The sequence below is a fragment of the Passer montanus genome, unplaced genomic scaffold (genome assembly GCF_014805655.1).
Source record: "Passer montanus isolate IOZ18808 unplaced genomic scaffold, ASM1480565v1 scaffold14, whole genome shotgun sequence".
Lineage (NCBI taxonomy): Eukaryota > Metazoa > Chordata > Aves > Passeriformes > Passeridae > Passer > Passer montanus.
Genome location: NW_024360941.1, coordinates 11607026 through 11623482, shown reverse-complemented (window position 1 = coordinate 11623482; position 16457 = coordinate 11607026). Strand labels below are relative to the sequence as shown.

The 16457-nt window shown below is 38.7% G+C and overlaps 1 protein-coding gene across 16 annotated transcripts in view; it reads right to left on the bottom strand.

The window, feature by feature from the left end:
• Positions 1 to 16457, bottom strand: part of TENM3 (teneurin transmembrane protein 3) — a 407967-nt gene that overhangs the window by 103571 nt on the left and 287939 nt on the right. For all 16 annotated transcript variants that reach the window (XM_039700050.1, XM_039700051.1, XM_039700048.1 and 13 more), the window contains one exon: positions 11017 to 11255. In XM_039700050.1, coding sequence (XP_039555984.1) covers positions 11017 to 11255 — 239 coding nt within the window. The remainder of the gene's footprint in view (positions 1 to 11016; positions 11256 to 16457) is intronic.

Genomic DNA, 16457 nt, shown 5'->3' with positions numbered 1-16457 from the left:
TGCATAAGCCAACCACTACATGCAGATCACCTTGCAAGCCCACAGAATTTCCTCTTCAATCCATATTAAAACACAGCACGGACATGCTGAGTTCACCTTCAAGGGGAACAACTCTACCTTACCACAACACCTTCAGTGTAAACTTGCAAGCCATTAGCTATCTCCATAAGCAAATAACCTCATGCACACCTTTGGTTCAAGTCCCTAGGGTTTACAACAGCTCAGTGATTGCAGTCATCCTCTTACTGAAACACCACCACCACCACTCTAGGGATTGGGTATTAAATAGGGCATCCTTTATTATATTGTCATTAATATGTTTTATGTGCATTGGAATAACATACCATGTTCCTCCACTAAGCTGAAATGTGATTTGATGAAACTATTCCTGTGAGCAAAGTTATACTGTAGGTACAGGAAAAATACTATCAACAGAAAAAACAATTTACCACACATGATTTATGAAGGGAAACTGTGACATAAAGACAAATTTACTGTTAATTGTTTGTAAAGCTAGTAAATTGCTTGCAAATCTGTTTGTAAACCACTTTGTATTTTGTATCAATTATCTAAGCCTTGGAAAAAGCAAGTTAGAATTAAAGCGTCACATTGATTTTTTTTCCCTTTAAAAGTAAATCAGCCACAACAATGCACAGTAAAATCTTACAGGTGATATTAAGAATAGCCAGTATCAGCTCTAAGTAATAGTCATTTACAAAATTAATAGAGAAAACCAACTACTCCTTTTAATGTGTGAAAAGACATTAGATCAGTAAAAAATATGTGTTTTAAAATTTTCCTCTAATTTTGGCCACAGCTGAATTGAAATAACAGTAAGGATTGCATCTCTCATTTTCAAATGTGGATACCTCAATTTCATTACCTGTACTTGAGGGTACTAACAGGAGGCAGGAAAGAAGTCACTGGAGAAATAATTAAAAACCTGGGAAATAATTTGAAAACATAAGTAACTTTTACTTAGTAATGTGAAAAGATTTGGAGTGAGTCAAATGAGGACCCACTGTCCAGCAAAATTGCCTCAATAAAAAGGGCTGTGAGACTTGGCATTTTAAAGATGAAAGAGAAGGTAAAACAAGAGATAAGCTTGGAGACCCCATAAAAAAAGATAAATTTAAAGATAAATTTATTGTACTCAGTTACTATGTTACACCTCAGGAAATCAGTGGTTAGCAGTAGGCTAACTCCATGCAGCTGGACTTTGTTTTAGTTTTCAACGAATATTATTAAAACAAAAATACTACTCTTCCTGTACCATAATAAGGGTCATTTAGAAGTATTTTAAAATTTAAAAAAAAACCTACAGGAAACATTCACATTTCTTTACTTAGAGGTTTCTGGAACCAAGTAATTTTCCAAATAACTGATATTCATTTATATACTTAACACCCCCCCACATTACTGCTTCTGTAGAACTAGTTAAAGACACGCATTTGTGTGATCCTATTTTATCAAATATTGTCAAAACCACTCTGGTTTCGTTTTATTTGTTTTATTACTGAGGAAAAATAAGCTTCTGAAATGCAAATGCCCATGTCATCTAAACAGTTACAGCACATTTTTTTTCCTGGATTATAAAACTACAAATGCTGCTAAAGGTGACAATTCCTAAGGGACAGTGGGCTTGGGGTATTTTTTTGTGAATGGAGTTGTCTGAAATGGCATCAATTTCCTGTCTACTTCAGAGGATATCTAACTTTCATCCATAATTAATCCCTGCAGTGGGGTAATTACACCCATATAAAACCCATGTGTTCTTGTGATCTCAGCCATAAATGTAATATCAAATGGAATTGCTTGAAGCAAGGTTGGACACGTGTACTCAACATTTTCATTCTGTAGTGCTTGTCTATGGAGAGGTTTACAAAACCTTTTCTAAGTCAGACAATTTTAACAACATGACTTTTTTTAAAACATTCAAAAAGAGAATAAGCAGTTCTCTTCAAAGAAAATAAAACAAGAAAATATTGCAGTTTACAGAAAAGATGCAATTTATACACAAAATGACCAGCTTTAACATATGTATTGTAATTCAAACACAACAGCAGACAGCACATGTCTAAGACCTGGCTTCTTTCTTCACAGATATGAGTTAGAAATTAATTGAAATTACCAGCAAAGAAGAGAAGATTAATCCTATGTCCACAACAAGTCAAGTAATCACCCAAGCAAATATCTGCTTTGCAAAATCTCTTAATTTGAAGTATTACACATGTTTGCCTACTACTAAAATATACTACATGTTACCTGGACTGATAAAAAACAAACACCTCTTAAACTACTCTAGGCTTGCTCTTTATCAAAAACCAGAGAATTTTAACTGAATATCTCATTAGTCTGGAAAATTGCTAAAATTTGGGAGTCTGTCAGAAGACCATAGGAGGAGTGCAAAAGGACACACATCTCTACAAAACTTGCTTGCAAGAGACTTCAGTTTTCCTGAAAGCAGCATCCAGATTTTGAGAAAACATCATACTGGTTCACAATATGATGTGTGGGACTTACAGGCAATGACATATCATCATCATGTCATCTTGCAGATTATTACTACACCTCTTATATTGCTGGAATTACTGAGTTTCAATTTTCTCCACTGGGTAAAAGTGCAAGGGTGACAGGACTATTGCCAAAAAGCTTGTGATAAATCTTAATTAGAATACAAGCCTTTGGAGCAGAGGTGTGCCATGACAGAGTAACTTTTTTAATCCCTTAAAATCTTGTCAAGTCTCTTTTAACCTCCTGATTGTCAATTACATGTTCCTTTCATGTGAGGATTATCTTTCTCAATGAACGTTTTATTCCCAGTGCCACAAACAGTAATAGCAAGTGACATCCACAACACCAACCAAGTACGAATCCCCTGCACTCCTGAAACAGTAACATTATGCTTTGCACTTAATCTGGAACATAGCAATGAGATCTTTGCTTTAAAAACATTAGCCAAAGGAATTATCCACAACAGTATTCTTGCAAGAGGCAAGAAAGTCTATTTCATGTTTATGCTTCACGACAGATGTTCAACATGTTTAGATTTTGCACTATTTCAAAAAAGATGTTAAAAACACTTTCAGCCCAATAAGGTGGTAAAGCACAACAACTTCATTTTTGGGCTAGTCATTCTATCTCTGCCTCCCAGTCTTGAAAGAGAATGTGGTGAACATAAGAAATTACATTATTATTTACAAAATATTTCCACTCTAAGGAAGCCAAATGAGCTCATCACCAATGGTGTAAACATTATATGAAGCTCATACAGATATCTAAAATTCATAGCTTTGGGATACTTAAGAAAAATAATTTGATCACACGTTAGACAGAACTGAAAATCTGTAATGCAAGAAGTCATGGAAGTACTAGCTGTAATGTTAAGCCTCATTTAAAAGCAAAACACCAGTGTGGAAAGTTACTTTTGTATCTGAATACTGCTCTTTACCAAGCACATGCCAGGAATGAGTGAAAAGAGTTGCCTGAACCAGTATTAGTTATTAGTAAGGCAAGGGCTACATTTATCAACTGGCTTTTGTGATTCTATTTTTTTTTGTGATTCTATTTTTAAAGATTTTTAAGTACTGAAATAGAAGCTGGAGGTTTGTACTTCAGATTTCAGGGACTATTCTAAGGTCCATTCAGGAGTTAAAATCCTCTAGAAATTTCGGGAGGTGCTTTTCTAAACCATTGTGCTGGCTATCTGGCCTCACACTAAAGGCCCGGTTGAAGCAGGAGAGAGCAACATGTGGCACTGATGTCTAAAACAAGAGGCAGGCAGATTTTGTCAGGCACAGAGCAGAGGCACACGTGCTGGGAAGGCAGAGCTCTACACATGGCTCTCCATCAGAGGCAGCCAGCTTCTGGCTGCCCCTGACACTCGCAGCTGGAAACATCCATTCTGTACAGAAGAGAGACATCACTATGTACCTAATCCAAAGATTCTTAATTTGATAGGCTACCACTTCCAAATCCCACCAAGATTTAATTTTGAACAAAAGATGGCAAGGAACATTGCTGCTGCCTCCAAATACACTAGAGACAAATGAAACCCCCCTAAAAGCTCCATGGATTGTTAAAATGAGTAGTCAGTCTACACTTTGCAACAACTGATGTACTTTCTGCAGTGCTGGAGACACTGGCTGTCTTCACAAGTCCAGATACAGATACAGGCACACAGTGAGCAAGGACATGAGAACGTCAATGTGGTTCTGCTAAGTGGTGCAACCATACAATGCTAAAGAGCTCTGCTTGGATAGCTGGCACGCTTTCTCAGGAAGGTTCACATAAGACAAGTTTCCCTGCTGGAGATTTTTGCATGGTAGTTTGAATTGATTGTGATAGGTAGATTTGGTCAACTGTAAAATCTCAGAGCACTTCCTTCAAATGATTACAGCAGAGCAAAAGGCAAACCATTTTTTTTTTTTTAAGAATCAGATATATAAATATACTTGTTTACCTCATGGTTTTATTTTGTTGGAAAAACAAATTGGCTGAGAGCATAAACCTAGCTAACTGTAAAAATCTGCCGCATATCTGTAGACAGGGAACATATTTTCAACCCACACACCTCAGTGAAGCTCCAGACATAGATAAGGTCCCAGCAAAACTGAGTGAAGCAGACAGAAATGGCAAGAGAAGGAAGAAAGCCAAAAGTTGTTGATGAAACTTTCAGTGACAACAGCATCACAATACTCAAAATTAAATGTATGTCAAAAAGAAAAACAGTTTCTATAAACGCATAATGAAAGGTAAGCTGATTAATGGCAATTAAACCATATTCTCCCTCATGGCTGTTCATTACAATACCTATGCTGGGTATTGCAATAAAAATTCCATTTAAATGGCATTATTAATTAAGTTGTTTTTCTCATTCCTGGCAGTAACTGAGCTTTACAAAGAGCAGAATAATGTTAACTTGGCATTGCAATCAAAAAGAAATATTATATTTTTCTTTATTGATAAAGTAAAATAGATTCTTAGGTATATTTAGTCATTGCTTTAGTCACAAAATTCAGTTCTGTAATTGTCAGGGCTGTAAATCAATTAGTTACGGAGAGTGGTTCTGCCCTACTATGACTTCTGCCACTGAACCCAACAGGGAGGGCAGCTGGTCCTCCCCAATCTGGGAAGATCTGAGAATGCCAGCAGCTGTCCCACTAAATCCTGACTAATATGGGAGAACCACCACCAGCAAACTCAGAAATAGCACTGAAGACACAGGAAGTTAGCCCCAGTCTACAGAAACAGACAATTAAATATTTTTTAACCATTACTTAAAACTCACCTTGGATAGTCACACACTATCTTTCACACCTCACATCTTTCTGATGCATCAGTCTCCTCTAATAAGGAAAATTGATTGCTGTTTTTCCTGGACACTTCCTTCTCCTTCTACCTAAAAATCCCTTAAGTTGCTCTGTTCTTATTTGCAGGAAGTTTTTGAGATATCTCTGAAGACAGTTGTCCATTATTTGAAATATACTGGCACATAATGTTCAGCTTGTTTTTAATATTTTGGGATGATGACAAAACAGTAACATTTTTAGATAGACAAAAAGCGTGAGTGCTTATTATAATAACTGCATAACAAGCACAATGTAGCTATTTTTATACAGCATAGAAAATATTAATTTTCTGTAATTATCAAACATGGCTTTCTAGTTTGGTATCTTTTCCATTCACATTTCATTTGAAACTTTCATCATGATTGTATGGTTATCTGTGTCATAACAGAACCCAAGTTTTTCTACTGTTTCCCACAGAATGAAGTACCAACTAAAATACATGTTTTCCCATAAGATATTTAATCTGTTAAGTCTAAATATTAGCTTTCTTTTCTGTCTAAATTGAATGTGCTTAAGTACGAAAAAAGTACTGATAGATAAAGAAAGTGGTAAAGTCATGAAGGCAATAGCGACAAAAATAATCATGTGGTCTTTTAAATGAAATTAAATTATGTTTTGTTTGTTTGTTTTTGGTTTTCTTTTCTTCCTACAGAAGAGATGCCCTTCTGTTATCACCAACATATAAATACTTGCTTTATCACAATGAATAGCTGACTGGTGTATATTCTTGCTCTGACCACTGACTGCTGAGATAAGACTAACAAGATGATCAATCCCAAGTTATACAAAGAGTGAAGTGCTCAATGACTTGAAAGTATGACAGGTTGCTGTGAAGCAGTCAGGACAGGAAAGGCCTGACTAAATAGCTCAGGTCCTACTGTGCATTCAAATGATATTTTATGTTCATGGAAACTTATTTAGCAGACATAAGACAAAATTCATGACAGATGCCTGCAATTTTTCAGTGTACAGCTCTTCATGCTTAGTTGACTGAATCTGGTATTGTGCAGTTCCAGCACTGACTGAGGAACTGAATTGCTCTCCTTTTCAGTTCCATGTACAGTGAAAATGGCAGTAATTTCTTGTATTGATTTAGACAATGTCAAGACAGTACCATTGGGAATGGAGAATCAATTGCTAGAGTGACTCCTGGGGAAGAAAGAGGGGTTCTGAGGTCCCCAAATTCTCATTAATTTCATCCATTAATTGCTGAATCCACACTACAGCAGAAATAATTAGTACAGTACAAATCAGTTTGTTAATACAGCTGGTCAGAGTCTGTGATATGTAACAACATATTGGAAACAACTCCTTCTGACTAGTTAGCTCTCTAAAATTACACAGTGGATTTTTCTGTTAGGAAAAATCACATCCAAGAACAACTTAAGCTCCTTTGCTTAGTAAAACCCAAGTGGACAGGGCAAATCCCAAAACGTGGAACTGAAGAATGGTGGTTACATATGAAACTTTGACCTGGTGCTCATTTTTGACCTAGGAGGGTGCTCACCAGAACTTTCCTTTTATTCATTCATTCACTTCAAGTGATGGGTGCTGAAGGAGGCAGCAAGCCACGGGGAAACAAAGGACTAAGTCCTGTGCTGTTTCCACATAGTAAAATTGAACTCTTTTTCTGGTTTCACACAGATTCTCTGTATCAAGTTGGTTAAAACTGTTAATGTCTATACAGAAAGAGGTCAAACAAAGGCAACTCATTCTTCTGATTCTTTAATGTCTTGTATTTAATACTGCTCTTCCTAGTCTTCCAACAGGGGAAGAAAATTCTAAAATCTTCATGTTGGAAAAAAAAAGTTGCTTTTTTCCTTGGTTGCAAAGCTGATTACAGACAAAAGTTAAGCAAATGAGCAGCTTAAAGAAATTCCAGTGTAAACTTGATCCCAAAATAAGGCAGTTTAATTTATTTACTCCCCATTTTGTAATCCATTAGTTCAGGGAGCTTTTCCTTGAATCTTTGACTTCAAACTAGAGGTATTTTTAATTCCTATCTTCTATATGTCACTGAAATATCTTTTGGTTCAGCACTTGCGCGTTTCTGTTGCTTTACTTCTTTCTCAACCATTTAACAGTAGATGAAGCCTCTAAGCAAAGGACCAGCATTTTCCACAATGCCCTTCTATTTTCTCTTAGCAGATCTAATTGATAGGAACTTTAAGTTTAAATACTTCGTACACTGCAGAATGGTTGAGAGAGACCATGTGGGCTAGAAATGCAAGAATGCATGGGAAGACTTTCCTTTAGACTGAAATAACATTTTCAATTCCTTGTGATCTCCAAGACTGCATTAAGTGGCTGTAGAGTGTAGTGTTTGCTCTGGTCTCTACCCATGCTGACACCCTCTGCTCTCACCTCATCTCTGCAGACTTTGTAAACGTAGGAGTCTTTCCTGTCAGAGTGATGGAAGAAGTGTAAGACATACCAGACTCTTGATGCAGCTCCTTCCTCTGGCTGGGCTAATTGACGGAGCAGTAATTGACTGAGCAGCTCTGCAAAGGCAGACATGAAGTCTAGCAAACTGTCTCTTCTGCCTTATGTCGCCCGAGCAGAGGCAGCAAGATCTCAAGTCACTTTTTCTACGTAACTAAAATAAGCCTGGGCATGACACATTCATCTCTGCAATTCTGAGAAGGGCTGGGTTACACCACCACTCACTGGAAGAGCAGTCTATTAGTCCTTCTGTCTGCAGCTGCCACAGGCACACAATGGACATCAGCCACACCTTATCAACGTGTACTGGCATATTTTGCCACAATCTTGCTGCAAAACGGGTGATTTCCCAGCTCTTGACAGTGATACTTCACATTGAATTCATTCTTTCATGTAAATGCTACAAGGTGGTAGCATTTTAACACTTGTGGCAACATATCTCTGTGAAGTTCAAAACATGTCTCAAACTGGCTATACAAATGTGACATGCCCCTTCAGCTGCTGTAAACTTCAGCAGAGATGCCAGACCACTGTATTGGAGGCATATCACAGGGTGCTAGGGGTCACGCAACCCTGCAATCCTTCCCTTCTTTTTATGTTACAACCAATTTCCTACTCAGTCATTTCCCTTTCACACCTATGTTATGAAGCATGTCTCTTCTGAAGACTGACTAAAGGAGAGGAGGGTTGTTCAGCCTGAAGAAGAGAAGGCTCTGGGGAGACCTTACAGCAGCTTTCTATTACCTACAGGGGACCTGAAAGAGACCTGGAGAGGGACTTCTCACAAAGAGGGGAAAAGGGGAATGGCTTTAACTGAAATGGGACAGGTTTAGATTAGATATTAGGAATAAATTCTTTGCTGTGAGGCGATCAGACAATGCAACAGGTTGCTCAGAGAAACTGTGGATGCTCCTGGATGTATTCAAGGTCAAGCTGGATGGCACTTTGAGCAACCTGATCTTGCACAACATGTCCCTGTCCATGGCAGGGGGTTTGAAACTAAATGACCTTAAATATCTGTTCCAACCCAAGCCATTCTATGAAATAGTCAACTAAGATGAAGGAGTGCTTCCATCTTACATTAATGATTTCTACTCATTTATACTTGGCTGGCCTATTAAATGGGGAATATTTCTGATATTACATCTGCAGAGATGGGAAAACCACATATATGAATGAGTGCAATGCATTCGTCATTTTATGGACACAAAGTTCTCTAGAGAGCATCTCTGAGTGCTGAATTTTACATTTAGATTGCTGAGTTAGCTGAAATATGTGTAATATCACCAGTAGGCACTGAGCTCCCTATTGACTGTGGGCAGAGGAAGGCTGCTGTGCATTATTTCATCTAGGATGTGAGCTGGCGTGCACCCACGAAATGAAATGTTGCACAGCTATCTTTTCCTTACAGGGTATGTGAATAAATGATGTGTGGAGTTTTCAGCCCTTGCTCACTGGGAAGCTCCGTTCTTTCTCCCGAATACAGGAATAGAGGCGCATTAGACATGCTTCCATTTCTTAATGCGCCCGTGGGAGAAATAATCCGGTACAGCTATCTTCCCGTGCCCCTCAGATTCATAAGTAATCCGGCTCTTTGGGGCTAGCAAAGTGTACAGCTCAGCTCACAATCAGGTCTCCAGTGTTTTACTATATGTATGGCTGTTTTTCCCGGCTTCTGACAGTGATACTTCATGCTGAATTTTTTCTTGCATATTTATGCATTTATTTAGTAGCAGATGTTTACTTCTGATGATTTATGAGGCAATATTACAGACACTGAGTACAATTAATGTGTTTTATAAGTGGGATTATTTCAATCCTACTTAAAAAAAGATTTCGTGTCAAAACTTAACTCTAAGCCACACCTTTAAACTCCTTGCACATTCACACAAAATACCCACAAATCCAATGACTGAAGGAAGCTGAAGAGCAGTGGCGAGCCCTACATTTGCATATATGTCTTTTGCTCTTTGGGGCTGGCAGCTGAGGTGGAAAGGGTGCTCAGGGGGTTCAGCTTTGCTGGGTCAGAGGGGAATTTCTCCAGCTACTCAGCAACCCAGTTTCTTGCATTGTTCACAGGAGATTCAACTCAGTGAGAACTACTTCAAAGGCTCTGTAGAGCTTATGCTGTGTCTTGCATTGAAATGCACCAAGGTTGTTTGAACAACGACATGAAGATTTAAGGATCTTAAGGCCTTCTAGGCTCTACTATAAATTAATACTGATTTTAAAAAGAGGGAAGGAATGAGAGATTGACTCTCTTCTTTCTGTTTTCTTTCCTCCACTCCTCAAGATGCTAAACCTGTGTCCAACCAGTAAAAAAACCCAGATCATTATATTTATATTTCTGTAATTGTGATGACCTAAACTTCTAATTAACAAGTCAGTTAAAAGAAAGCCTTTGAAGACCATTTATAGTCTCAAGAGATGAAAAAATCTATAATCTGGACAAAGATGTAAAGGAAGTTATGAGTGCAGAATGACCCTGTTCTGTTCCCTTATTGAAGTCAAGGACTCAGAGCCAACCATTGCTCCTAATAACTGCTTAAAACTCAAATTACATAATATTTGCAGTGATCATTTAGGAAAATAATTAAGGAGATGAAGAAATGAAGGAAATCTAAACTAAAATTTGGAAAAGAGATTTTAACAAACAAATAGAGGAAAGTGACATTAATTAAAAATAAACAACCCACAAGAGAGGAAGAAGTCTAAATCTTCACTGCATGTTGTCTTTTGGACAATTATTTTCCCTATTTCGCAATCAAACATCTGTATTAGACTTTTGCTCCAGCTCTATACACAAACATACATGGATGTAATGATGGAATAGGTGATAGTTAGCATTCCTAAAGATTGTATTAGCAATATTTCAGCAAAAATGAGAGGAAAAGCGTTCCAAAGATATGCTGAAAGTTATATTCACATAATGGAATTTTTACAGCCTATATTTTACCTATACTTTTAAAAGAACTTGACCCCACATAATTTAATTGCAGTTCAAATACTTCTTTGAAGTTAATTCACTGACCATCAAGCTACAGGATGCTTGCAAAATATTCAAATTTTCTAATTTCTCTGAACAATTGTGACTTTTCATTAAATCCTTGTGGTTTTTACTGTTACCAAAGACTTGGCTAGTTCAAGCTTAGTATGTCACAGTCCATGTACAATCCATCAGACACCACTGTTCATAGTGACAATTATAAAAAATGGGACTCACCTATAAAGTAGGACAGCAGTATTGCCAGCAGCACTGAGACCCCTACAGCACAGAGTGCAGTACATTTCCAGCTACAGTACTTTGAAGACTTCTTGAATTTAAAAGCACTTCTGGATAGAGTGTTCCTAGGTAGTGGCCGAGTAGGAGGGGAATAAACAGAGCCGGATGCCATCGTGTACCCTGGCGTTGCAGTGCTGAACAGCGGAGTGGTCCCTGTTCCTGTTTTGAATAGGAAATGCCTGTGAAAGAAAGAGCATATGGTAAAGTATAAAAGTAAATCAAGCTGGAGCACAGGCAATCCTAACTCTTTTGTTTGATGTTGCCTATTTTTCAAATAGCTAACAACATCCAATCTACAAAGGGTTATAGAAGCAGTAACTCATCATGACACTCGCATGGAAAAAGACTTTCCCTTTAAGTAAAGACCAAAGACCCCCAAACATTAATAATACACTGGCATCCAGACAGGAAATAGAACTACCCAAAATACAGGGTAGCAGGGAGGAAGTCTCTCATAGTTTTGAGAGAGACAAGCAGGGACAGGCTTTCTGCTGCTGTTTATTTGTGTTGGCTTTGGCAACAGACTACAGGGAACTCCATTAAAAAGTCAATAATGAGCAATGTGACTGCAGTCCACACTACTTATCACAGCTTTCCTAAGTTAAGTACAAAGAAAACAGTAATCTCTCAGTTACAAATTTCTGGCAACTTCTTCAAAAACAGTAATTTAAATTTTTTTTAGGGTCTTTGCTAAGTATTCATTTCACTAATTCACATCTACTTGCACATATTCCTACCATAAAAAATCTGATTATGGATACAAGAAGCTAGCTACAGCCTAGAAGAAGTAATCTAAAGAAATATATTTACTAAGTGTTCAAGAAGACCAAAGATCAGCAATAGATATGAAAAGCAAAGTCGAAGTTAAGTACACTGCAAGTGATCAGTTTATTTTTTCAATTAAAATCTCCAAAGGAAGTATTACTCCCTGAGCTTCTATATGGTAGGATCCTTTATTTTCAGTTCATGCAATCGTAATTACTTTGAAAGAGTCTCTAAACATGGCACATTCTACCTGGAGTTTTTCTCCAGATGCACATGCACAACTCTACAAACAACAAAACCTCATTCAAAGAAAGGTCTTTGCACCAAAGGTTTCCCACCAACTTGTTATGTTGGCAACTCTGTACCATATGGCTTGCCCTTGCCTAATTAAGCCCAGAAAAATGAATACATTATATGTAAAAATGGTAAGAAAGCATACTGTGGAGACTTTGAACTTACCAACACACAGCTAAATAGAACCAGAAAGGTGTTTGGGTTTTGTCATAGCTAAGAGACACGTGAATGCTGATACCCAGCTCCTCTTGAAGGTAAGTGCATGCTGTATTTGCCTTGTGCCTGTCACTTATACAGCACAGCTCAGAGGATCCAGCACTAACTGAGCCAGCTGTGCAGGGGAAAAGCCTTTCTGGTTACACCACGTGGCACTGAGCTGCTTCTCAGCCGATGGGACTTTGATTCTCTGGCACACATGCTTGGATCCTTGCATAGTAATGGGCCAATTTACACTGCAGAGACACTAGAAATTAGTTTGCCCCACTGCAGCCTGAGAAAAATACCAGCAGTTCATAAACAAGATTTGTTGTTTACAGATGATTTTGCTATGGGAGGTTAACAGATGAATTACAACATCTTGGCACAGGCCCTCTACTTGAAAATATTTGCATTACAAACATGATTCCATTAAATATTTTACATAGGTTACTTCATTCTAAACAATATTAAACTTGATGGCAGCAACAACAGAAGCTTATGCACTACATCTACTGGTGCACAACACCACACCCCAAATTTTTTTAGCTTCTGAGCTCAGAGTATAATCAATAATCTCAAAAGACAAAGTCCTGGTAGCTTAAATCCTGTCTAAGAAGGTACTTCATTAAAAGTTGTGACATTTTCAATGTAGCGAAGACAAAAATAATAACTGGGCCTATGTAAAAATATTTACAACAGCATTATTTGGATTGTACAGATTCAGAGAATCATGTAAATTCATTAAGTCCTGATAAGTGTCTTATCCACTTGACCTTTATTGCTCTTTCCTTCCTGCTACATATGGTAAATGTCCAGGTATATTTCACAAACAGATCCCAAAAAAACCCAAGAAACACAAAGGTAGCTGTTTCCCTTTCCAAGATATGTGTATTGCTTTGGGGGACAGAAGGAAAGCCATATGATAGATACAACAATACTCCTATACATGAGCTTCCTGTTAAAAATAAGAAGCTGCCTGACCAGCCTGCAATTTTCACACTCTCCTTCTTCTGCTGTAAGACTCAACAGACTAAAAATGGGAATTGGCATTATATGAGCACTTGACTAGAACTCCAATATACTATAAGTTTTAAGAAAATAGTGCAATAAAACAGTCTGCCACTGATATTTTCCTTTTTTATTTTCTCTGAGAAAGTGAGAATTGATGCTGGCTTTGGTAGACCACAGACTACTAGAGACTGTAATCCATATTCTCAAAGCCTTTGAGGAGTTAATCCTATAGATAAACTCCAGAGATGACAGTGATGGTGTGAACTGTCATAACTCTGACAGTCCACCTTAGGCATCAAGGTAATGAAAGAAAATTTTAACTTTTATATACGAAGCTTAGAAAAATGTAGGTTGGAAATGACCCTTAAGATCATTGAGTCCAACTGTCAACTCAGCACTGCCAAGTCCACTGCTAAACCATGTCCCTAAATGCCACATCAACACATTTTTTAAATACCTGGAGGGATTATGACCCAACCACTTCCCTGGGCAGATTTTTCTGATGCCTGACAACCCTTTCAAAGAAGTTTTTCCTAATATTCAATCTAAACCTCCCTTAGTGCAACTTGAAGCCATTTCTTCTTGTGCTCTTCTCACAAGTAACAAGCCATAGGACAACTGCCATTTCTTCTTGTCCTATGGCTTGTTACTTGTGAGAAGAGCACAACCCCCACCTGGCTACAATGTCTTTTCAGGTGCTTACAGAGAGTGGTAAGATCCCCCTAAGCCTCCTTTTCTCCAGGTTAACCAACCCCTTCTCCCTCAGGCGCCCCTCACAAGGTTTGTGCTCCAGACCCTTCACCAGCTTCACTGCCCTTCTCTGGACCTGCTCCAGGACCTCCATGTCCTTTCTGAACCTAGGGCCCAGAACTGGACACAGCACTTGAGGTGTGGCCTCATCAGTGCCGAGTACAGAGGGAAGATCCTTTCCTGACCCTGCTGCCATGCTATTTTTGAAGCATGCCAGGAAGCCACCTGGTCTTCCTGGCCACTGGGGCACACTGATGGATCGTGTTCAGCTGGCAGTCAACGACTTCCAGGGCTTTTCTGCAAGACAGTTTTCCAGCTACTCTTCCCCCAGCTGGTAGTGCTGCAGGAGGTTTTTGTGACCAGAGTGCAGGACCCAGAACTTGGCCATATTTAACCTTATAGAGTAGGCCTTGGCCCAATGATCCAGCATGTCCAGATCCCTCTGTGGAACCTTCTGCCCTCCAGCAGGTCAGCAGTCCCATCCAGCCTGGTGTGTCTGTGAACTTGCTGAGGGAGCACTTAATCTCTCCATTAATAAATCATTGATAAAGATCATTGATTATAGACAAAGCATCACCAGCTGGGCAAGGGAGGTGATTATCCTGCTCTGCTCTGCACTGCTGGGGCCTCACCTTGAATATTGTGTGCAGTTCTGGGCACCAAAGAAGGTTATAAATAAGAAAGTTATAAAGCTGTTAGAGAGTGTTCAAAGAAGGGCCATGAGGATGGTGAAGGGCTTTGAGGGGAAGCCATATAAGGAGCACCAGAGGTCACTTGGTCTGTTCAGTCTGGAAAGGGGAGACTCAGAGACGTCCACTTCACAATTTCCTTGTGAAGTGGAGGGGCAGGCACTAACCTCTTCTCTGTGATTGGTGACAGGACCCAAGGGAACAGCCTGAAGCTGTGTCAAGGGAGGTTTAGGTTGGTTATTAGAAAAGGGTTTTCATCCAGAGTGGTTGGGCACTGGAAGAGGCTCCCCAGGGAAGAGGTCACAGCACCAAACCTGAGAGAGTCCAGCAAGTGTTTGGAGTACACTTTTGGGCAGTGGTGTGACTCTTGGGGATGGTCCTATGCAGGGCCAGGAGCGGAACTTGATGATCTTGATGGGTCCTTTCCAACTCAGCTTCTTCTCTGATACTGGGAAATTAAACAGGACTGTTCCCAATACTGAGCCATTGGGAACACCACTCATGACTAGCCACCAGCTGGGTGTAACTCCACTGGACCCGCTCATTCAGCCACTTTTCTACCCAGTGAAGAGTGCACGTGTTCATGGCATGATCAGCCAGTTACTCCAGGGGCGTGCTGTGGGGATTCAGCAGTAGGAATCCAGGAATGTGTTGTCTTAGGCAGCACACAGCACAGCTCCTCACCTTGAGCTACTCTCCTTTATTTTGAATCCCATTAATACAATGCCAGAGTGGTTGCACTGTCTGGCTGAACGCTGAGGGAAAAATAATGGCAGAAAAGTCAGTCTGGCATCTTCATGTGGGTTAAGAAAATTTGTTTGGATATCTCTATTTCTAATGAGTGGAGTTACTAACAAAGTTGTCAGAGACTCTCCTGCTACATTAACTCTGAGTGATAAGTATTTAAAGTGTAATGCTATCAGACTTGCACATCTTGTCTGCCTCACTGAGCCATGCCAAACTGTTCCTATGAGACTCTTGGAAGGATATGGCATCTGACAACAAATCCAGGCTGCTTCCAGATAATGCTAAAATTCTTATGCTCTTGAAATAGAATCCATCCACAAATGATTTAAATTATCTATATACCTATCTACCCTGTCTTTTCAAACTATGGAGCTCAAATAGCTAATTTCTAAAGCCTAAACTGTTTGCACTACTTGACCAGGCACTGACTTACAGGAAATTACACTATATTTCATCTCACAGGGAGCTTATAGCTTCTGCAATAGTGTATCTTCCCTTCAAAATTGATCACATAACATGCACTTGCTACATCTTCACATAAGCAGCACTTTAAATATTTTATTAAGCTATGGAGTACAAAACTCCAGTGAATCATGCTAATATTTTACAAGACAAGCCAGTTCTGTATTATTAAATAATTCAACTTTTAAAGCAAATAATATTCCACTCTTACATTTATTCAATATATATTTCTGCCAACTTATTCAACAGATGTTGCTATTAAAAAGTCAGCTAATCTTAATATTTTAAGTGGGAAGTATTCAGTACCTAACAAATCTAAACTACAAAATACAAAGTAATGTAATAAACTAATCTCTGGATACAAAGACAGCTGGGAAGTACCCTTATTTCACAAATGTTAAGCATTTTACTAAAGCTTTTGCCCTTACAATAAAAGATGGAAATACAGCATCAAAAAACTCAAAG